General features: G+C 39.7%; 1 protein-coding gene across 1 annotated transcript in view; it reads right to left on the bottom strand.

The window, feature by feature from the left end:
• Nucleotides 1–23,404, bottom strand: part of KIAA0825 (KIAA0825 ortholog) — a 330,993-nt gene that overhangs the window by 301,809 nt on the left and 5,780 nt on the right. The window contains exons 2-3 of the mRNA XM_038765660.1: nucleotides 22,495–22,627; nucleotides 4,937–5,096 (exon numbers count right to left, since the gene is read on the bottom strand). Of these exons, the coding sequence (XP_038621588.1) occupies nucleotides 4,937–5,096; nucleotides 22,495–22,625 (291 nt within the window). The 5' untranslated portion in view covers nucleotides 22,626–22,627. The remainder of the gene's footprint in view (nucleotides 1–4,936; nucleotides 5,097–22,494; nucleotides 22,628–23,404) is intronic.

Genomic DNA, 23,404 nt, shown 5'->3' on the forward strand with positions numbered 1-23,404 from the left:
TGCATGGAGCTCAGAGGCTTCCATCCCCAATTCATTCATTCATTCAATCGTATTTATTGAGCTCTTACTGTGTGAGGCATAGAGAAGTGAAGTGACTTGCCCAAGGTGACATGGCAGACAAGTGGCTGGATTAGAACCCAGATCTTTCTGACATCCAGGCCCACAATCTATCCATTAGGAAGAACTGCTTCTCACCAATCTAACCAATTATGAAGCCTTTCTTTGCCAAATTCAAAATAATGTCCGCAAGTAACACCTGCTAGCTTTTTCTCCCCCCTAGAACTGAGTTTTACGTAGATTTCAAATACCTCTTGAATGTGGAAATGTTTCATAACAATTTAAAAATAATTTTGGAAACTTTAAACATAGTTCTTGGAAGTTAATGAGGTGTCTTGAGGAAAGAAATATAACAGAATAATTTGAAGTGTTCAGACTCTGATCAAATTCCAAAAAAAATCTTTCAAGCTAAATTCATTTTATGATAGGCTTTTATCATTCAAAATTAATCCAGAAGCATGCCATTTCTGCTGAAAGAACATTTCAAAATAAGAAAATGATGGTCAGAAGTTGGTGAGAGTTGACCTTATGATTGATACCTTTAAAACTGACAGAATCCCATAACTTTATAATGTACATTGACAATTCCTATTTATATGTGTTCAACACGGTTAATAATACCAGTGTTTATTATTGAAAATACAGTGGTTAAATTAAGGAAATTATATCACGCATCATTCATATTAGTCATTTAAAGTGAATTATTGACCATTTTACTGATCATTTTAATCTTACAATCATAAATTGCTAAAAATAACTAAAGTTATAGCATGCAGTGAAAATATTACTTTGTAATTCAATACTACTTCATTAGTTGATGGGAAATATGAGCAAAATATGCAAGTATGACTAATACCATAAAATATGTCATGCCCGCACCATCTGAGGTGGAATCCCCATAATATGGTTATTGAGCGCTCAATCTGTTTTAACAGTGTGGTACCTTGGTTGAATTAACGTGGTCAATTATGTTAAAGATCTAGGACAAATTCAACAGCCTAATGAATTTGTGCAAAACTAAAGAGGCCTTTGCCCTACAGTGAACAGATGATGACTTGTGTGTAACAGATTATTATAAGATAATTAAAAGCCCCGGCTTTTAATTAAATAGAAAAGCATTATTAAATCAATATTAATGAAATTCAATACACGTGACTCTTAACCGACATTAAAATAAGTAACTACATCCATCTTCAGTCCTCAGGATTTTACCTCCACAAGGTAAAGGGTAGGAGGAGCTGTTTTAAGTAAAGAATCTGGCTTTAGGGCACGAAGCCTCTCTTACCCCTCCTTTTATGACTTTTTAAACATGATGAAAGTTACCTGCAATAAAAGCAACTAAAAGTCGTTCTGCCGGACCCTACCAGCAAAAGGCATTTATAGACTGTGAGCCCACTGTTGGGTAGGGACTGTCTCTATATGTTGCCAACTTGTTCTTCCCAAGTGCTTAGTACAGTGCTCTGCACACAGTAAGCGCTCAATAAATACAATTGATTGATTGATTGACTTATAATTGGAGCACGGTTTCACCACATCTTAGAAAATGTTTTAAATATGGCTGGGCACAACAGCTGCTTGCTAAATTCGGTTGACAACCTGAGAAATTTCATCAGAGAAGCAGCGCGGCTCAGTGGAAAGTGCACGGCCTTTGGAGTCAGAGGTCATGGGTTCAAATCCCGGCTCCGCCAACTGTCGGCTGTGTGACTTTGGGCAAGTCACTTAACTTCTGTGTGCCTCAGTTACCTCATCTGTAAAATGGGGTTTAAAACTGTGAGCCCCCCGTGGGACAACCTGATCACCTTGTAACCTCCCTAGCGCTTAGAACAGTGCTTTGCACATAGTAAGCGCTTAACAAATACCATCATCATCATCATCAGGTATACTAGAACCTTTGCTTGGAAGGTCCTCATGGGGAAGGATTCTGGCAATCAATTGAACTGTATTCTCCCAAGTGATGATATCAGTTTGAATGAATTAATTTTTAGTGTCCCTCCCCTCTTCCCTAGACTGAAAGATCCTCGAGGGGTAGGGACTGTGTATACAACCTCCTACTTATTTTGTTGTCTATCTCCCCCGTCTCGACTGTGAGCCCCTTGTTGGGTAGGGATCGTTTCTATCTGTTGCCGAACTGTTCTTTCCAAACGCTTAGTACAGTGCTCTGCACCCAGTAAGCGCTCAATAAATACGACTGAATAAATGAACCTCTACTGTACACCCCCCATCGGTACTCGGCCCAGATAATCGCTCAACTGATACTACTGATTGATGCCTTCTGGATCTGTTGTAGTAGTAGACATTATTTGTTGCCGAATTGTACTTTCCAAGCACTTAGAACAGTGCTCTGCACACAATAAGTGCTCAATAAATACGATTGAATGAATAGTAGTGGTAATGGAATTTACTATATATGTTACCTCTATATATCTCTATACGTTACCAACTTGTACTTCCCAAGCACTTAGTACAGTGCTTTGCACACAGTAAGCGCTCAATAAATACAATTGAATGAATGAATCAGTGCTCTGCACAATGTAAACACTCAATAAATACCATTCAAAGATTAGGTGTGGCATCTCTGAAGCTACCATATCTTAAGAGAAGCAGTGTGGCTTAGTGGAAAGAGCATGGGCTTGGGAGTCAGAGGTTATGGGTTCTAATCCCACCTCCACCACTGAGCAGCTGTGTGAATTTGGGCAAGTCACTTGACTTCTCTGTGCCTCAGTTATCTCATCTGTAAAATGGGGATTAAGACTGTGAGCCCCACGTGGGACAACCTGATTGGCTTGAATCTATCCCAGCAATTAGAACAGTGCTTGGCACATACTAAGCGCTGAACAAATGCCATCGTCATCATTATTATCCTTTTTAGGAGGACTAGTTACACCAAGCTTGCTACTTCTGTAAACTTAGCTTTAATTACATGATCTCATTTTGGGGATCCCTAAAATGAAATACACAATAGCTTTGGCTGACTCCCAGTAATAATGGACGTGTTGGGTAGGAGCAAGAGGAGACTCCTGCTCTGGCCAAGTTTCTATTTTCAAAGGAAAAAGAAGTTACTAATGCTAACGGTGTGGAATGGAGAATAGTGAAAGGATGGTGTATGGTGGAGAAGGTGGAGGAAATCTTAATGTTGGGGGGAGCAGGCTAGCTGGATTTTACTTTCGCAAACACATTGCACACCTCAGAAATTGCCATGTCAGGTTTGGGATAGAGAAGGTTACTTCCAGATGTGGTTAGTCTTAAAGACTGTATTAAGTGGAGAAATTTTAAGTTTTGTGGGGTCTGTTTATACTAGATTTCCCCCATTTTTTCTTCTCCAATCAGTGTTATTTACTGAGTGCTTATTCTGTGCAGGCCACTAAATGCTAGGAAGAGTTCAATACAATAGAGTAGGTAGACATGATTCTGGCCCATGAGGAGCTTATGTTTTCATCAGTTTAGCTGAGAATTCAAAATAAAGAGACAGGTAAATGAGAACAATAGACAAGAAACCTAGTGAAAAAGTAACATCCCACAAAGTTAATTATCCTAAGCTAATATTCATTTATTCATTCATTCATTCATTCATTCATTCATTCATTCAATCAATCGTATTTATTGAGCACTTACTGTGTACAGAGCACTGTACTAAGCACTTGGGAAGTACAAATCGGCAACATATACTGACGGTCCCTACCCAACAACAGGCTCACAGTTTAGAAGGCAGGGACAGTCAGCAACACAAAAGAAGTAGACAGGTGTCAATACCATCAGAATAAATAGAATCATAGTTACATACACATCATTAATAAAATAAGTAGAGTAATAAATATGTAAAAATATACACAAGTGCCATTGAGAGGGGAAGGGAGTAGGGTAGAGAGAGGGAAGGGCGTGATAAGGAGGGGAGGAGAGGAAAAATGGGGGGGGCTCAGTCTGGGAAGGCCTCCGGGAGGAGGTGAGCTAGTTTGGCAGATGTGTGGAGGGAGGGATGTGGGCTACGGGTCGACGGCAGGACAGGCGAGAACGAGGCATGGTGAGGAGGTTAGCGGCAGAGGAGCGGAGGGTGCGGGCTGGGCTGAGAAGGAGAGAAGGGAGGTGAGGTAGGAGGGGGCGAGGTGATGGAGAGCTTTGAAGCCGAGAGTGAGGAGTGCTTGCTTCATTTGCACATCACTAAATAATTTTCTGTGTTCAATCAATCAATAGTATTGATTGAGCACTTACTGTATGCAGAGCACTGTATTGAGTGCTTGGAAAAGCACCATAAACATCGCTGGTGTTGAGTAGATGCTAGGTTTTCAGTGTTTTGAGAAAAGGCATAGGCTCTATAGTCTATCCAGGCCACAGGCTATCGATTCATAATTGAGAATTATGATTGATAATTGCTAATCAATTGAACTGAATTGATAATCAATTCATAATTCAAAAGAATGGATGAATGGGTGATTATAATTTTTGAATCCTGCTCATATTTAATTATGACATGAAATCATAACAACAACAAAACATGTAGCCAACTGGAAACGCTATTCTCTAGAAAAGAGAAAATTTTAGGGAGGGCTTAATAATACCTAATGTAAGAGGAAGTAGAAAGCTGACTAGGGGAAGATGGAAAAATAAAGAGAAGATGGAAAAAAAGGGAAGAAAACAAAAGAACGGAAATGGGCTTGACAATTATGACAGGAATAGAAGAGTGTGAACACAGACAGAGGAATGGGGTAAAGGAGAGGGGTTTAGCAATATGAAGGAAAACAGAAAAAGGAAAAAAGAAGTGGAATACAACAAGAGAGCAGATTGAATCATTGTGATAATACTCTGATGTGTAAAGAAAAACACATTCAAAACAGGCAATCAGCAGAGTTCCCCATCCATTGTGAAGTTTTTTCTTCCTGCTTACCACGGTTTGGAGGAATTTGATCAAGTCATTTTGAGCTGTGGGCGTTGGCTTAAAATTGAAGTTGTCTAGCCACTGAAGGCAATCATTTGCACTTTGAAGTACCACATCAGGACAGATTTTATTTACTTCTGCTTGGAACTCCTTAAGACACTGTTGAATGCTGAAATGAGAACAAGTGAATTTTTTTTCCCTTAAATTTTGTAAAACGCTTTCAATTCATGTCCTTTAAATAGCATATAGATTGTAGTACTGGTATGCGCCACACTACAAAATATTTATATGAGAGGCATAAGAAAGCTTAATTCAGTCATGGATGCCCACAATAAATATCAATCAATAAGTTGAATTTAGCACCTGTGTGCAGGGGGCTTAGGAGACTACAATGGAGTTCGTAGACTTAGTCCCTGTGCTCAAAAATGTTATTGTCTGGGGTGACGGACCCTAAAATAAGACACATAGGAGGAAGTAGGAAAATAAGGATATATAGATGAGTCACGGCTTGCATAACATGGTATGTATAATATGCACATATATTCTACAAGAGACGTGGGAAGCAGTGTGACCTAGTGGAAAGAGCATTGGTCTCGGTGTTGGAAGACCTCGGTTTCAATCCCGGCTCCATCACCCGTCTGCTGGGTGACCTCGGGCAAATCGATTATTTCCCCTGTGCCTCATCTGTAAAATGGGCATTAAATCCTTCTCCCTCCAACTTAAACTGTGCCCCCTACATGGGACAGGGACTGTGTCCCACCTGACAGCCTTGTACGTACCCCAGCGCCTAGAACAGCACTTGACAGTAAAGGCTTAACACTTTTCTAAGTGCTTAACATTTGTAAGTGCTTAACGGATACTATAAGAAAGGTGGTTTGGGGTACACAAATGTATGAGTGGTGCAGAAATGCGCTGAAGAGACAGATGGGGGATAGAATCTGGAAAGATTAGAAATTAATCGGGCAAATGCCTGTAATTTCAGATGGACTTTAAAGATGGGGAGAGCAGTGGCCTTGGGGGATTTGAAGGAGGAGGGACTTTCGGCCAGCGGGATGGGCGTGACCAAGAGGTCTGCAATTGGAGACCAGAATGAATTACGTCTTATCGGTTCAGTCAAGAGGATACAAAACTGCTCTCGGACTAAACTGATTCACTCAACTATCAGTCATATTTATTGAGCGCTTACTGTGTGCAGAGCACTTAACTAAGTGCTCGTGACAGTTCAACATCAAAGAGTTGGTTCCCTGCCCACACTGAGCTTACAGTCTAGATGGGGAGATATTGCTAATATATCCTAAATATCCTAAATATTGTGCATACCTAAGACTAGGAACAGATTAGCAGCTTTCTGAACAGCCATGGTGGTGGACAGGTAGATCATCTGGTGTTCATCCACCTGTTGCCTCCCCTATGGTTGAGAATCCTTCCCTTGCAAGGCCAGTCTTGTCTACTTTAGGCAATGAAACATTTATTGGCTACACACAGTCCACAAATGCTTGTCCCTTGTTCAGCTCATAGCCCAGTGACTTGTCTGTGTCCATCCCAGAACTTAGTACAGTGCCTGGCACACAGTAAGTGTTTAACAAATATCATTATTATTATTATTGTTATCATTATTATTATTATTCCTGACTGTTTAGCCAAAGGGGTTGATTGGTGCTGATATAAATGGTGTTTTCTGTCATTCTTTCCCCCACCCCAACTCATAAGCATCCCTCCAAGGGTATTTGAATAATGCTGCTGCCCAGAAGAGACAGTATATTCATTCATTCATTCATTCAATCGTATTTATTGAGTGCTTACAGTGTGCAGAGCACTGTACTAAGCGCTTGGGAAGTACAAGTTGGCAACATATAGCGACGGTCCCTACCCAACAGTGGGCTCACAGTCTAGAAAGGGGAGACAGACAACAAAACAAAACATATTAACAAAACCCTGTTGGCAGCAAGAATCTGTGTTTTCTAACCATTTGAGAGCATCTTTCCCTAAAAAATAAACTGTTAACGGTATTTGTTCAGCACTTATGATGTGTCAGGAACCCTACTAAGTGCTGGGGGAGATCACGCAGGACAGGTTGGAAAAGCTAATCAGGTTGGACCCAGTCGGTGTCCCACACAAGGTTCCCAGTCCCAATCCCTGTTTTAAAGATGAGGTAACTGAGGCCCAGAGAAGTGACTTGCCCAGGGTCACACAGCAGGCAAGTGGCAGACCAAGCATTAGAATCCAGGTCCTTCTGACTCCCAGTCTTGGTGCCATTAGGCCAAGCTGCTTCTCGCTCCTCACTCCGACACTGACAGAGAAAAGAACCATTCCTACATACCCGAGGACACGATCTGTTGCCAAAGCAATCCATTAATCAGTGGTATTTATTAAGTATGTGGTCTGTCCAGAGTACTGCACTTAGGAAAGAACAACAGAGCTAGTAGACAGGATTCCTGTACTCAAAGAATATACACTCTAGTCACAGAGATAGCCACTAAAATAGATTACAGGTAGTGGGAAGTTACAGAGACAGTCCGCCTAGAAACAATACTGTAACTACATCAACAAAGGAAGAGTAATGAGAAAATAGCAAAATGATTAATAAAAGGAGAACTTCATCGATGTCTTCCCAATTCAAAAAATGAGCACCATAACTCAAGCTCTAATTTGTATTCAGAATTTTGTCCTATTAATGTCTCCAATTTAAAATGAACAATTTAGCAAGTATCTTGCTTATTAACTAGAGATTCTGAATCGCATCATTCTCAGAAACCAAAATCAATGATTAGAACCAATGAAATTCGAAAGACCCTTCAAAATTAATCAGGTGTGGGTGGCCTATAAAAACTTTCTATATAAAGGGTGAAGAGAAAGGCTTTTTAGTAATCTTCTGAGCATGAGTGAGTTCAAAATGATTTAGACTGAAACAAATCTCTTTTAAGAATCAAAAGGCCTTTTCATGAGAGCAAAAGATTTCCATGAAAACTAATACCTTCTCTGCCTGTGGCCCACTCGATTTCCTGATGGGATAGCCTTATCCCTGAATACCAGTTCTAGGCATGACAAAAGATTGGCAAGTATCTTCTTAACTTATGTAAGCTGTTCTTTGGACTGTGAAACACGATGCCCTCTGCATACACCTTGGCTCTTGGGACACTTTATCAAAAGGTTTTTATTACGGCATCCCAAAAGGTCTCAGGTAATGAAACCTAATAGATTATAGTCCCATGAATGGGAAAAGCTCAAGTCTTGTTCATCTCCCCAGATCCACTTCAATTAGAACTAAGTTTTCACCCTAATCACTGCCATCTGGATCTGGGTTTTTGCCAATGACTAACTACAACCTAAAACTAGGGTATGGCCTTCACGGGACTAGATATTTTAGTAACTTGTCCTAACACTGATAGAGGGATTAAGCATGTGAATTTCTGTGGAACTTTCTTGAGGGTACAAAGACCTGTGGGGTTTCTTTAATTCCATTTCACACAAAAATGGGCAGAATTTTAGCTATCGTTTATTTGTTTTCTGTAAAGGAATCCTTCTTAGTTCACGTGAAGTTACATGCCGTTACTGTCAGCACAACATATTTATTTCCCTATGGATAAAATGTAGGGGACTGCCAGCTTTCCATATCTACATGCATACGTGAATGTGGTGAATGACTATTCTATGAAGAAATATTTATGATGGCATCAAATATAACGACAAAAAAGCAATCAGTTCTCCCATAAATGTGTGTGTTTATGTTTATGACAAACCTCGTGTTGAGAACTTGAACTTTGAAACACATGCCTTGACTGACACCAATCAATCAATCAATCGTATTTATTGAGCACTTACTGTGTGCAGAGCAGTGTACTAAGCGCAAGCATATGCATTCACCTCACTGCCCCTATAGACTGTAAAATCCTTGTGGGAAGAGACCGTGTCTACCGACTCGGTGGTATTGTACTTTCCCAAGAGTTGGGTGCAGTGCTCTACACTTACTAGGTGCTCAGTAAGTGTTTGATTGCATTATAGCCAGAGGGCTGAGGGTTGTTGAAAGAACATTCTTTAATTTCCAAACAGCAATCGATTCAAAATGTGTTCTGAAAACAAATGTTATGGGAGAATTGCCTATCTACATTTTCAAAACTTAGAAGGAACTCTTTATATACAAAAATCTGAAATTTATATGTGCAATTCTTCAGGTAATCATTTTAAGTAAAATGAATTATTTAAACCGAAGATAGATGTCGCAGCAGGCAAGGATCATTCACATTGTTCATCCTGGAAGAATATTAGACCATTAGCCTTTTGATCTGACCTAGTAATGATACTTCTTTTCACGTCGACAAAGCGATGCAATTCAAACCCAGCACTTTAAAGATAACCTTTCTTTGAGAAATAATCTAAACCTAAAATACTGTACAATGGCTTTTGAAATCCCAATAAGAGAATAGCTCATTCCAGAAACTGCTAAAAATGAAGAATTTAACACAAGCATTTGTCAGTCAAGATGAAAAAAATGTATTACAGTTCAAATTTTAGCTGATAATCCTGTTTTAAATACTAAAAATCAGTAAATAAAAATAATGTATTTGATTCTATATTCATAATTTTGCACAACCTTCCAAATAAGACATAACCTATTTCATCTGCTTATATAAAAATTTTAATACAGTGCACTAAATCATCAAATGTAAGATTAATCTATGCACCTCCCTAGTAGATATTAGTTAAAGGAATCACAGTTTAATGACAGAATTACATTCATTTTTCCCATGTGTGTAAGAACAGAGTTGAAATACGAAACTGGCTTCTAGAAAACGCCTATCTATAGCAATTATTGAACACTAACTGTATGCTTTACTAAGCACTTGGGAGAGTACAATACAAAAGAGTTGGTAGACACGTTGCCTGATCACAAGGAACTTATGGTCGAGCGGCAGAGATAGACATTAAAATAAATCAATTACAAATGTGTGGACACGTTCCCTGATCACAAGGAACTTATGGTCGAGTGGCAGAGATAGACATTAAAATAAATCAATTACAAATGTGTACATGAGTGCTGTGGAACTGAGGCTGAGGTCCATATCAGGTGCACAGAAGGAAAGGGAAGTCAGAGATAAGAGGGCTTTATCGGGAAAAGTCCCTTGGAGGAGATGTGGCCTTAAGGCTTTGAAAGTGTATATGTGTGTATATATGTAGGTAAAGTGCATACCTGTAAATATGTATATACCTGTATATATGTATATATGTTTGTACATATTTATTACTCTATTTATTTATTTATTTATTTTACTTGTACATATCTATTCTATTTATTTTATTTTGTTAGTATGTTTGGTTTTGTTCTCTGTCTCCCCCTTTTAGACTGTGAGCCCACTGTTGGGTAGGGACTGTCTCTAAATGTTGCCAACTTGTACTTCCCAAGCGCTTAGTACAGTGCTCTGCACACAGCAAGCGCTCAATAAATACGATTGATGATGATGATGAAAGTGGGGAGAGTGGGGGTCTGGCATCTATGGAGGGGAAAGGGATTCAAAGCCACATGCAGGACATGGGTGGGGGTCAGCAACAAATTAGACAAGATCGAGACACAGTGAGGAAGCCGGAGCAACAGTGAAACGTGCAGGCTGGCCAACTTGTACTTCCCAAGTGCTTAGAATAGTGCTCTGCACACAGTAAGTGCTCAATAAATACGATTGAATCATCATCATCATCATCAATCGTATTTATTGAGCGCTTACTATGAATGAATGAATGAATGAATGGAGTAGGATATCAGTGAGGTAAGGTAGGAGGGGGTGATCTGATTGAGCGCTTTAAAGCTGAAGGTACGGAGTTTCCATCCGATGCTGAGGTAGAGGGGCAATCGCTGGAGCTTCTTGAGAAGTGAGGAGATCTGGACTAAACAGTCTTCAAGAAAAGGGATCCTAGCAACAGCTTGAAGTACGGACTGGAGTAGAAAGAGACAGGAAGCAGGGAAGTCAGCGAGGAGGCAGATGTGGTGGCTTTGGAGTCAGAGGTCATGGGTTCAAATCCCGGCTCCGCCAACAGTCAGCTGTGTGACTTTGGGCAAGTCACTTAACTTCTCTGTGCCTCTGTTATCTCATCTGGAAAATGGGGATTAAAACTGTGAGCCCCCCGTGGGACAACCTGATCACCTTGTAACCTCGGCAGCGCTTAGAACAGTGCTTTCTTTGTACATAGTAAGCGCTTAACAAATACCATTTAAAAAAAAAAGGCAGGAAGGATAAGTGCTTGGATCAGAACAGTAGCAGTTTGGATGGATAGGAAAGGGTGGATTTTAGCGATGTTGTGAAGGTAGAACCAACAGGATCTGGTGACAAATTGAATATGTAGGTTGAATGAGAGACATGAGTCGAGGATAATGCCAAGGTTATGTGTTTGTGAGACAGAGAGGAGAGTGGCGTGGTCTCCAGTGATGGGAAAGATGGGAGAACAGGACAAACAGAACAGAAAGAATTCTGTTTTGGACATGTTTTGTTTGAGGTTTTCCAGGAGAGGCTGGCCAAAAGAGACTGAGAAGAATAAGTCAGAGAGCCAGAAGGAGATTCGGGAAAGGACGGAGTTCAGTGAAGTTCCCTCCCCACATCCGCCAAGCTAGCTCTCTTCCTCCCTTCAAGGCCCTACTGAGAGCTCACCTCCTCCAGGAGGCCTTCCCACTCTGAGCCCCCTCCTTCCTCTCCCCCTCATCCCTCCCTCTATTCTGACGACTTGACACCTGTCCACATGTTTTGTTTTGTTGTCTGTCTCCCCCTTCTAGACTGTGAGCCCATTGTTGGGTAGGGACCGTCTCTATATGTCACCAACTTGTACTTCCCAAGCGCTTAGTACAGTGCTCTGCATACAGTAAGTGTTCAATAAATACGATTGATTGAATGAATAAATGAATGAATATGCTTTCCCAAGAGTTGGCAAAAAGTTTCCTTGAGAGAAGTTCAAATGGTCCAAAGTATTTATAACTGTTTCTCCAGGTTGCTACCATATATTGGATGTATCCAACCTTCCAAAAGAAATCAATCAATCAATCAATACTCTTCGAGATACCTATTAGGTCCTGAGCACTATACTAAGTGCTTGGGAGAGTACAATACAATTAGTAGACATGATCCCTGCCCGTGGAAAGGCTACAGTCTAGCAGGGAAGGCAGACATTAGAATATATTACAAATAGGAGGAGGAGTAGAGTATAAAGATTTGAACCCACATAACTTTGGGGGGGTGGTCCTAAGGGCTTGGGTGGTGGAGAAGTGCTGACGTGGTCCGTGGAGGGATATATTGCGGGGAGACAAGAAGCGGCGTGGCTTCCTGGAAAGACCTCGAACCTGGAAGTCAGAGGACTTGGGCTCTGTGCCTCAGTTTCCTAAACTGTAAAATGAGAATTAAATACCTGTTCTCCCTCCTCCTTAGACCGTGAGCCCCACGTGGGACAGGGACTCTGTTGGACCAAATTAACTTGTACCTACCCCAGAGCTTAGAACAGTCTTTGACAGTTTGACACATAGTAAGCGCTTAACAAATACCATAAAAAAATCAACTGCAGAAGGTTCTCCTGGAGGCTGGGATAACTGGACCTTCTACAGAAGGGGAAGAGGAGGAGGAGGGGAGGAGATGAAGAGAGAAATAAAGAGAGCTACATATAGCTTAAGATGAGAGTCAACTAAACAGTTTTACATTAACAGTGGCTATAGTCTTTTCTGTCATGTGAAACCAAGGGAGAAGAGTTGAAGTAAAGTAAAATTTATCTGGTTTGTATTTGTGTTCATATGTACAGAAAAGTTGAAAAGACTGAGCAGAATCAACAGGTGAAAGAAGAGGGCTAAATTGCTAAACTGTACGACATCCAAAGTATAATTTAAAGAGACACAAAATACATTAAACAGCTGAATAGAATTCAAATGAAAAATCCATAAAAGGATTAATAAAGTCAACTTTGAAAACTGAAACTGCAGCTACTGCACAGCAGTGATGCATATATTTACATATTATTGTTGTTGTTCCCTCCCTATATTTTCATGTTTGTCTCCCCATCTAGGTTGTATAATTGGGAACCAGGATCAGACTTACTACTAATAATAAGTGCTTAGTACAGTGCTCTGCACACAGTAAGTGATCAATAAATATGACAATGAATGAATGAATCTTTTTATATTTGGCATTTGTTAAGCACTTAATATGTGCCAAGCACTGTTCTAGGTGCTGGGGTAGATATAAATTAATCAGGTTGTCCCACGTGAGGCTCACAGTCTTAATCCCCATTTTACAGATGAGGTAACTGATGCACAGAGAAGTTAAGTGACTTGCCCAAGGTCACACAGCAGACAAGTGCAGAGTCAGGATTTGAACCTATGTCCTCTGACTCCCAAGCCCATGCCACTTCATTATTAACTCTATTGTACACTCCCAAGCACTTAGTACAGTCCTGAGCATAGAGTAAATGCTCAATAAATACTATGGATTTACTGTACAGCATTACAGGGTTACATTCCTCTAGACTGTAAGCTTGTTGTGGGTAGGGAACATGTCTACGAACTCTGTTATACTGTACGCTTCCAAGCGCTTAGTACAGTGCTCTGCACAAAATTAGTGCTCAATATGATTGGTTGACTGATTATAACATAAAATTCATCTTTGTCACTGAATAAAGCAGACAAAATGTCTTCACAACACAAACAATTCTAAATTATTTTAGTTTTATGGGTTAGAATTTCTCAGGGTCTGACAAACAAGTGAAACAGACTTGCTTGGCTTATTCTGTTTATTTCAGATTTTAAAACTTTTTCTGTATGAATTGAATGATGCCAGCTTTCTCATTCTTTCATTCAACTGTATTTATTGACACCTTCCTATGTGCAGAGTATTCTACTAAGTGCTTGGGGGAGTACAATACACCTATCAATCAATCAATCAGTCAATTGTATTTATTGAGCACAGAGAACTGTACTATACAATAAATAGTATAAGACACTACAAGTGTCTTATAAATGTATAAGACACTATACAATAAATAGACACATTCCCTCCCCAGAATGAGTGTACAGTCTAGAGGGGACAAGACAGACATTAATATAAATAAATTACAGAGTACGCACATAAGTGCCTTGGGGCTGGAAGGGAGGATGGTCAAAAGGGAGCAAATCAGGGCGACGCAGAAGGGACTGGGAGAAGAGGAAAGGGGGGCTTAGGGAATAATAATAATGATGATGATAATAATAATAATGGCATTTATTAAGCACTTACTATGTGCAAAGCACTGTTCTAAACGCTTGAGAGGTTACAAGATGATCAGGTTGTCCCACGGGGGGGCTTACAGTTTTAATCCCCATTTTACAGATGAAGTAACTGAGGCACAGAGAAGTTAAGTGGCTCGCCCAAAGTCACACAGCTGACAATTGGCAGAGCCGGCATTTGAACCCATGACCTCTGACTCCAAAGTCCGTGCTCTTTCCACTGAGCCACCCTGCTTCGAGGCTTTGAAGCAGGGGAAAGTAATTGTCTCTCAGATATGCGAGACATGGGTTCTAATCCTGGCTCCACCACTTGTCAGCTGTGTGACTTTGGGCAAGTCACTTCACTTCTCTGTGTCTCAGTGACCTCATCTGTAAATCAATCAATCAATCGTATTTATTGAGCGCTTACTGTGTGCAGAGCACTGTACTAAGCGCTTGGGAAGTACAAGTTGGCAACATATAGAGACAGTCCCTACCCAACAGTGGGCTCACTGTGAGCCCCACATGGGACGACCTGATCCCCCAGCGCTTAGAACAGTGCTTTGCACATAATAAGCGCTTCACAAATGCCATCATCATTATTATATGAGGAAGGAGGGCGGTCAAGGCCAGAGGAAGGATTTGGGCTTGGGGTCACTGGTGAGGTAGATGAGATTGAGGAACAGGGCTAGGTGATTGAGGGCTTTAAAGCCAATGGTGAGGAGTTTTTGTTTGATGTGGCGGTGGATGGGCAACCGTGGAGTTTCTTGAGGAGTGGGGAAACATGTCCTGAGCGTTTTTGTAGAAAAATGATCCGCGCAGCCGAGTGAAGTCTGGGACTGGAGTGGAGGGAGAGGGGAAACCTTTTTCTTTCCCCCTATTAGTACAGCGCACTTTTTTTTTCCTTTTTATTCTTTTAGGCATTTAATAAAGATGACCCTGTTGGTAGGGGAAAAGATCTAAAGGTATAAACTGCATACTGAAATGTTTATCTTGCATTACTATAGAGTTTACAGTTACCTGATTTTGCAGCTGGTTTGAGTAAATATAATTATTTCAAACTTTGGCTTTCTTCTTATTCATGTTCTGCATCTATTCTGATTTCAAAAGAAAAGCTCAATAAAAAGAACACTTGAAATACAGATATGTTTGGATTTTTTCATTCTCAAACTGGGACTTCTTCCAAATTTGTAGTTAAAATTGAAGAATAAAATATGTATGTGTGTGTATCTATATAACACACACACACACACACACACACACACGAACCATGCCATCTATATGCTTTGAAATTCCCAAGAACCCTACCTCCACTTACTGCTTTACTGTGGGTTTGCCACCAAATTTCAAACAAAACACACATTCCCAGAGGAATTGTTGTTTGAAAGAAAGGAAAAGAAGGGAACTATAAAATCAAAAAACATCATGTGGCAAAGCGATTACTTGTGAAATGAAAGAGGCCTCACTTTTGAAAATAAAGGCGGTCTGGAATAAGGCATGCATTAATTTGGATGATAACACATGATCAAATGAGAACTAAAGGAGGTGGGGTCTTTAAAAGTGTCAATTCACTTGGATCTTCACTAATTTTGTTCAGAAGAATACCTTCCTCAAGGCAGCAAGGTAAAGTCCCTAAAAAACTCTGCCAAGAAAATCCTGTGGCTGAAAACTCCCATGGATGGAACCTCTTGTGCCACTTTGAGAGAAATGATTTACACCTAATCGATGCTTAGTAAATATTAATTGGTAATACAAGTGATGAAATAGTCAAGGATCACTACCTTTCCTTGAATGTGGAGTCAATGAGCTGTCAAGAAGAATGACAGGAAGTCACATCTAGATTGTAAGGATCGTTCAACTATAATGTGCTTTCCCAAACACTTAGCTCAGGGCTCTGCATACAGTAAGAGCTCAATAAATACTACTGGACCGTGGCAGAAAGTGGTATGAAGAAGTTTATAGCAACTAAAGACTGGGATGTAGACCATCACTCTCCCAACTTTCAAAGATGTACTAAAACCATATCTTCTCTAAGCCCTCATTTCCCCACTTAGTCGCCCTCCATTCTGCATCACCTATGCACGTGGGTCCTACCCTTTAAGCAATTTGATTCGCTCCCCTTCATCCAGCCCCACGGTATGCATATACATATCCTTATATTCTGCCATATCCCGTATCTGTAATTTATTTTAATGTCTGTCTAGACTATAAGCTCCCTGAGGGCAGGAGGTGTGTCTACCAACTCCAGTATAATGTACTCTCCCATGCACTAAGTTCAGTGTTCCACAAATACCATCAAATGGATATACCACTAATTCTGGCAAAATATAGGTAACAGCTAAGAGCGTTTCTAATGGCAATTCTGAAATTTCAAGTCTAAATAATAATAATAATGATACTACTACTACTACTACTACTACTACCACCACCACCATTTGTTAAGCACTTTCTGTGTGCCAAGCACGGTTCTAAGTGCTGGGCATCCTTGTATCCACAAGGTAATCAGATTGTCTCACATGGGGCTCACAGTCTTAATCCCCATTTTACAGATGAGGGAACTGAGTCCCAGAGAAGTGACTTGCCCAAAGTCACACAGCCGACAAGTGGCAGAGCCGGGATTAGAACCCATGACCTCCGACTCTCAAGTCCATGCTCTTTCCACTGAGCTACGCTTCACTCCATTGCTATCGTCTCATTGGTGTATGATTACAATGGGGAGCCTCTTCCCATCGAGAAAACACAGATCACTTGTTGATCCCAGGAATCATATTAGGCTTCACTAACCCACAGTCGGTAATTATCCCACTCAAGTAAGGCAACATGTAATGAGTCCATTTGGAATCTGGCCAAGGAAATAGGGTTAAACACCTTGCTATTCACACCAAGGTGGGCCTAAGGAAGAGGCAACTGGAACAGTTCAAAAAGAAATGTATACCTTTGAGTATGCCTCAAAAACTCAGCTAAACATTTGGTTCCGTGATTAATTATCCTGGGATAGGCCCACTTACAAAAATAGGCACTACAGACATGTGAGGAGGGGGAAAACTTAGAAAAATAAGAAAGTATTCAAAATGAATCTGCAGCGCTTCTTTAAAATCCTGCAAGTCTCAAATACTCTGTCAGGATAATGTGATGGTATTTCCTAGAGGAATCATTTTCAATTTATATCTGCTTTGGTGTCTATAAAATATTGCAATATCACTTTCATTTTCCTGTCCAACAACAAAACTTATGGATATTTCCTACAGTAGAACTTTGAATGTACCTTAGCAAAGAAATTTTGATGACATCACTGCAGATTTCTTCCTGCCTCTCCTTCAGGATATTAAAAATTCTGAAGTAAATTTTCCTAGGTAATCAATCAATCGATTATATTTATTGAGCATAAAGCACCGTACTAAGCACTTGGGCGAGTACAATATAATGAAAGACACATAACCTACCCTCAATGAGCTTTCAGATTATATTTTGGGAAAATTGTCTGTGCTACAAAAGTAATACAAAATTCAAAATTAACCTTCCAATTACTTGAAAAAGATATGAACAGAGAAATCACTAAGGAGCTATTTTTTAAAAAAATTATTCAATTCTGAATTTTTTAATTAAAAAAAACAAGAACACCTAGATTTAATGGTGCTTCCTGTTTTAGGGATAAAAATTGATAGTAATTCTGCTGTCAACCGTCAAAACGTCTGTTTCCTGAGGTATCTCTAAGGTTCAGCATATGAGAATACTGAAGTCTTCACATAAGATGGAAATTGCTGTCTTAAACTTTTCAAACCAAACAGGGAGGGACAATGACTTAATATAAGTCATATCTTTTAAATGACTAAGCAGTTTCAGAACGAAATTAGTTTGTGTCAAATTAGTGAAGGAACCTGAATTAAACCTTAAGCTCCCTGCAGCCAGGGAACATATCTACCAACTCTACTGCACTCTCCCAAATGCCTAGTATAGTGTTCTGCACACAAGTGCTCAATAAATAACACTGATTAACGAACCCAAAGCCTTGTTAATTGAGTATCATTCTACTCAAAATTTGAGGTTTTAGAGATTAATTTGGGGCACCCTGTCATTTATGTATATATGTTTGTACATATTTATTACTCTATTTATTTATTTTACTTGTACATATCTATTCTATTTATTTTATTTTGTTAGTATGTTTGGTTTTGTTCTCTGTCTCCCCCTTTTAGACTGCGAGCCCACTGTTGGGCAGGGACTGTCTCTATATGTTGCCAATTTGTACTTCCCAAGCGCTTAGTACAGTGCTCTGCACACAGTAAGCGCTCAATAAATATGATTGATGATGATGATTAGGCTCACAGAACCTGGGGAGGAGGTATCTAGATTCCAAATTTGGCAAATATTTACCTTCTAATTGCCAATTTAGAAGTGTTTAGAGTATATGACTCACTCTCCACTATTTCCATTACAGGACATTTTAATGTCAAACAGCACCACCTTGACTATAAGATATTGCAATAATAATGACGGCACTTGTTAAGCGCTTACTATGTGCCAAGCACTGTTCTAAGCGCTGAATAGACTTGAATAGCAGCCCTACCATAAAAGAGGAGGTGAAAGTTCTGGGACCCCCGAGTCAACCGACCTATTCTTATGAATCACTGGTCTGGGTCACCGAGGAACCTTATGACTCATAAAACAGATGGTATTCAGAAAAGAAAAAAAAAAAAACCTCATTGTTAGGAAAAAACCTTCAAAAATGCAGGTATAACAAAGACTGCTCAATTTAACAATGAATTACCAATGTTTTTCTTTTTAAGTACCAAAAACTTATTATACAGTTATTCATTACTTATTCAATCTATACCACTGGGAGACAAATAGAACTGTTAGAATACAAAAACGCCAAAGGTAATTCAACTAGTGCAGTGTAAGTGCAGTGTGACTGATTTGTCGTGACATACAATTTTCTAAAAGCTATTCTGTTGAAGGCAATAAATGAGTGTACAAGTGATTTACACCCTTCTGAATCATAGTTATTATTCAGTATTTTATTTTTTAAAAAATATATACGGTATACTATTTGTTTATTCTCTGGGGCATAATAAAAATATAATTGAATTTGATGAAAAATGGACTTTATTCCAAATGTAGCATGTTACACACACAGCAGCTACTTTATTTTATCCCTTGTGAAGATCAATGGTCACTTGAGATGATTTCCCTCTACGTTACCTTTAATATATGGTCAATAAAAATATTTTTTAATTTAAAAATTACGTCCACATGTTCTTCATCATATTTTGCTTTTTAAACTAGTGGAAATTTTAAACTATTGAATTTCAAGTCCAAATATTTGAATATTTATACAGATATATATATAGTATATATATATATATGTATGTGTGTATATATAGAGAGCAAGAGTGAAAGAGAGAAAGAGAGAGAGAGAGTAATCAATCCTGCTGTTTAATATTATTTTCTTGTTGAATGCGTAGCTTTGAAAATCCTACCTGGGGAGTTTTCATTGCCTTATGCAGCTGGTTCTCCTATAACACAGGAGTTTCATTTCTGCAAAACCCTATGTTATGGAAACCTTGTGCTGAAATACCTGTTCTGAAGGTATGCACAGGCCCATGTGCACATGTGAGCGTACAAGCTGTTTTTTCCAACACTAGAACATTCTGTGTCCCAACAGACTCAGTTTGTTGGATAAACACTCCCTAATTGCCTGATAATGGTCTAGCCAAAATGTGCAGGGAAAACATGCACTACGGCAGAACTGAATGTTATAGTGACACTGAACCCCCAAATAATAATAATAATAATCATGGCATTTGTTAAGCGCTTACTACATGCAAAGCACTGTTCTAAGCGCTGGGGGGGATACAATGTGATCAAGTTGTCCCACGTAGGGCTCATAGTCTTAATCCCCATTTCTACAGATGGGGTAACTGAGGCTCAGAGAAGTTAAGTGACTTGCCCAAGGTCACACAGCAGACTTGTGGTGGAGGCAGGACTCGAACCCATGACCTCTGCCTCCAAAGCCCGGGCTCTTTCCATTGGGCCATGCTGCTTCCTGCTGCTTCCCCAAAGAAAGCATGCGAATATTTTACAAAAGTTTTTTTGTTGGGGGGTGAGGGGAGGGTGAGGGTAATTTCTTAACCCTCAAACTTACACGGAAACATTTGGATACATGCTTTATTGACCTCCTAAGCGCTAAATGCTCTGCACATGGTAAGCACTCCATAAATACCACTGATTGATTAATCTATATTGACTACCATTTTAATAGTCAAACAATCACACCTCCCCCTTTGAAAGCCCTACTGAAGGCTCACCTCCTCCAAGAGGACTTCCCAGACTAAGACCACTTTTCTTCATCAGCTCCCCCTCCCCTCACCATCATCCCAACTTTCTCCCTTCGCTCTAACCCTTCCCACCCCACAGCACTTGTCTATATATATGTACATATCTATAATTCTTTTTATTTATATTGATGCCTGTTTACTTGTTTTGATGTCTGTCTCCCCCCTTCTAGACTGTGAGCCTGATGTGGACAAGGATATTCTCTCTCTGTTGCTGAATTGTACTTTCCAAGCACTTAGTACAGTGCTCTGCATACAGTAAGCGCTCAATGAATATGATTGAATGAATGAACATTATTTTAGATGGAAGGTTCTAAAACGGCAGGGTCTGAAATTGGTTTAACAGATTTTTGTAGAATGTCTTCCCCACAGCTTCAGGTCAAGGTATTTACTTGATACTTTGTATACTTTGTATACTTGATACTCAAAGTGTATCATTCTGATTCTTAAACTATTTCTTGGCAAAATAAACCCAATGAATTGCCTTAGAGTAATGTAAATGTCACAGATGTGATCAGATAGACTACAGTAAGTACAATGATACCTTGGTAAAATGCCACTTTTAGTGCTTAACCATATGAGTGCTGGGAAAATGCTCAAGATGTCCAGGGTAGCAGCTATGTGAATGGATTTATTACTCTATTTATTTTATTAATGATGTGTAATATAGCTATAATTCTATTTATTCTGATGGTATTGACACTTGTCTATTTGTTTTGTGTTGCTGTCTGTCTCCACCTTCTAGACTGTGAGCCCGTTGTTGGGAAGGGACCGTCGGTATACGTTGCCGATTTGTACTTCCCAAGTGCTTAGTATGGTGCTCTGCACACAGTAGGCGCTCAATATATACGACTGAATGAATGAATGAATAATGGGACAAAGGGACAAAGCTACATGAAAAGTCCAAAATGCCATGCATGTGTCAGATAAGTTGATATGCTAAAGATCATGTACGTGGGTTAAAAACAGTGAATGGTGCTGATGTCTGCTAAAATTAACTTGGTGCTGAACCTTAGATTTTATGCCCTAAATAGATGCACCTATGTGACTTAATTCATAGAGGATAACAGGCTCTAGAAGAGAACCTGTCAACTAGATATGAAATGGGTCACTTCCCCTGATTGCTGAAAAAAACAAACAAAAGAAAAAAAATCCATTTTTCCAGGCCAGTAATAAAAAAAAAAATTGACTTTATTCTTCTGGAATTACAATGTGACTTCAGACGATAGCATTACACAGCCAGCATGGTCCTGCTCAAATTATTCCAGCCAGCCATTTTGGGGGATGTAACAACCTAAAGCTACTAGTGTTTTTTGTTACATTTCAGCCCAGAGAGAGACTGACTACACTGTGAGCCCACGGTTGGGTAGGGACCGTCTCTATGTGTTGCCAACTTGTACTTCCCAAGCGCTTAGTACAGTGCTCTGCACATAGTAAGCGCTCAATAAATACGATTGAGTGATTGATTGAAAAACATTAGGTGGCCAATGGTACTCTTTCTCAGCAAGAAAGTTCTTCACATGTACCTTTTGATAGTCCCAGAAATTTTCCCAAATCAGAACTAGTTTTCCCACCTGAAGAGGCTTAGGGGGTGGACACTGGAGGTTAGAAGACAAGGGCCAGAGTCTGGGAAAACCCCAAATCCTCTTTCCGTCAACTGGAAATGCTCATGTCTCTGGACTGGAAGCTCTCTGTGGGTAGGGAATGTGTCTAACAAATTTTGCTGTATTGCACTCCCCCAAGTACTCAGTACAGTGCTCTGCACACAATGCTGCACATAAGCCTTCAAAAATATTGACCCTGTTGGTATGGAGGTATCCTTGCTACATCTAGCCTGGTATTGAAGTTAAGCTCTCAATAAATATGACTGAATGAATGAATGCAGGTAGATTTATGGATGCAGATTCAAGGAGGAATTTTCAAATAGAAATTCAAAATTATGCACATGTGCTAGATTCCATACAAATCTCACCACTGAAAATGAAACATGAAACAAATTGATTAAAAAAATCTAAATTAGCACTCTTTACCTTCTGGCATTTTTTTCAAGTTTTTCATCAATTTCACTGACGGTATGTTCGAACTCCAGTTCAGGTGGCAGTGAGCTCAACAAATGATCGAAGTTGTGAGAGGAAAGGGAATATTCATCCCTCCAAGCCATGTCTGGAAAGCAAAATGAATAATAAATTAGTTCCTAAAAGCAAAGACGAAAAGTGTTTTCCACAGAAAGTTGCAAGTTACAATAATATTCATGTCATGGAAAAACAATTCAACAAAAATAAACCTAAGCAGCAAGATAGGTTGGATGCTTTCAGATAAGGTTCAGTTACAACTTCAGGTCAATTACTGTGAATTCCCTTGTCCCTTATGTTCCCGAAACACCAAAACTGGGCCCCAAAGAGTGGGCTTCATGGGGTGGGGAAAGCGATGCATCGTCTTATGCTTTGTCCCCGCACGATTTGCTGCAATGAAAACATTATGTTTATTTGTCAGGCTCCATAACCAGGTAGAAACAAAATGGAGACCATTGACCTCTGCCTCACACCTGGTCTAGGGCTGACCCTAAAGAGAAAAATCAATCTATCAATGTTATTTACTGCGTGCTTACCGTGTGCAGAGCACCGTACTAAATGCTTGGGAGAGCTCAATTCAACAGAGTTTGTAGATACGTCCCCTGCCCATGTTCAGCCTACAGTCTAGGGATGTAAGCATTTCCAATTGATGGAAACTACTAAGCATTTGGGAGAATACAATATGGGTAGGTATTATACAATCGGTAGACACAATCTGATTGGAAAAATTACACTAAAATCTAGAAACCTAATAAGTTAGCATTTCCAAGTTAAATCACAGCAGTTTCTTTTTTGTTGTACTATTTTTAGCATGCAGATGATAGTCATTGGCTAAAACCATATTAAATAAGATTACAAATAACCAGGT

This window comes from Tachyglossus aculeatus, chromosome 23, assembly GCF_015852505.1.
Source record: "Tachyglossus aculeatus isolate mTacAcu1 chromosome 23, mTacAcu1.pri, whole genome shotgun sequence".
In the NCBI taxonomy this organism is placed as follows: Eukaryota; Metazoa; Chordata; class Mammalia; order Monotremata; family Tachyglossidae; genus Tachyglossus; species Tachyglossus aculeatus.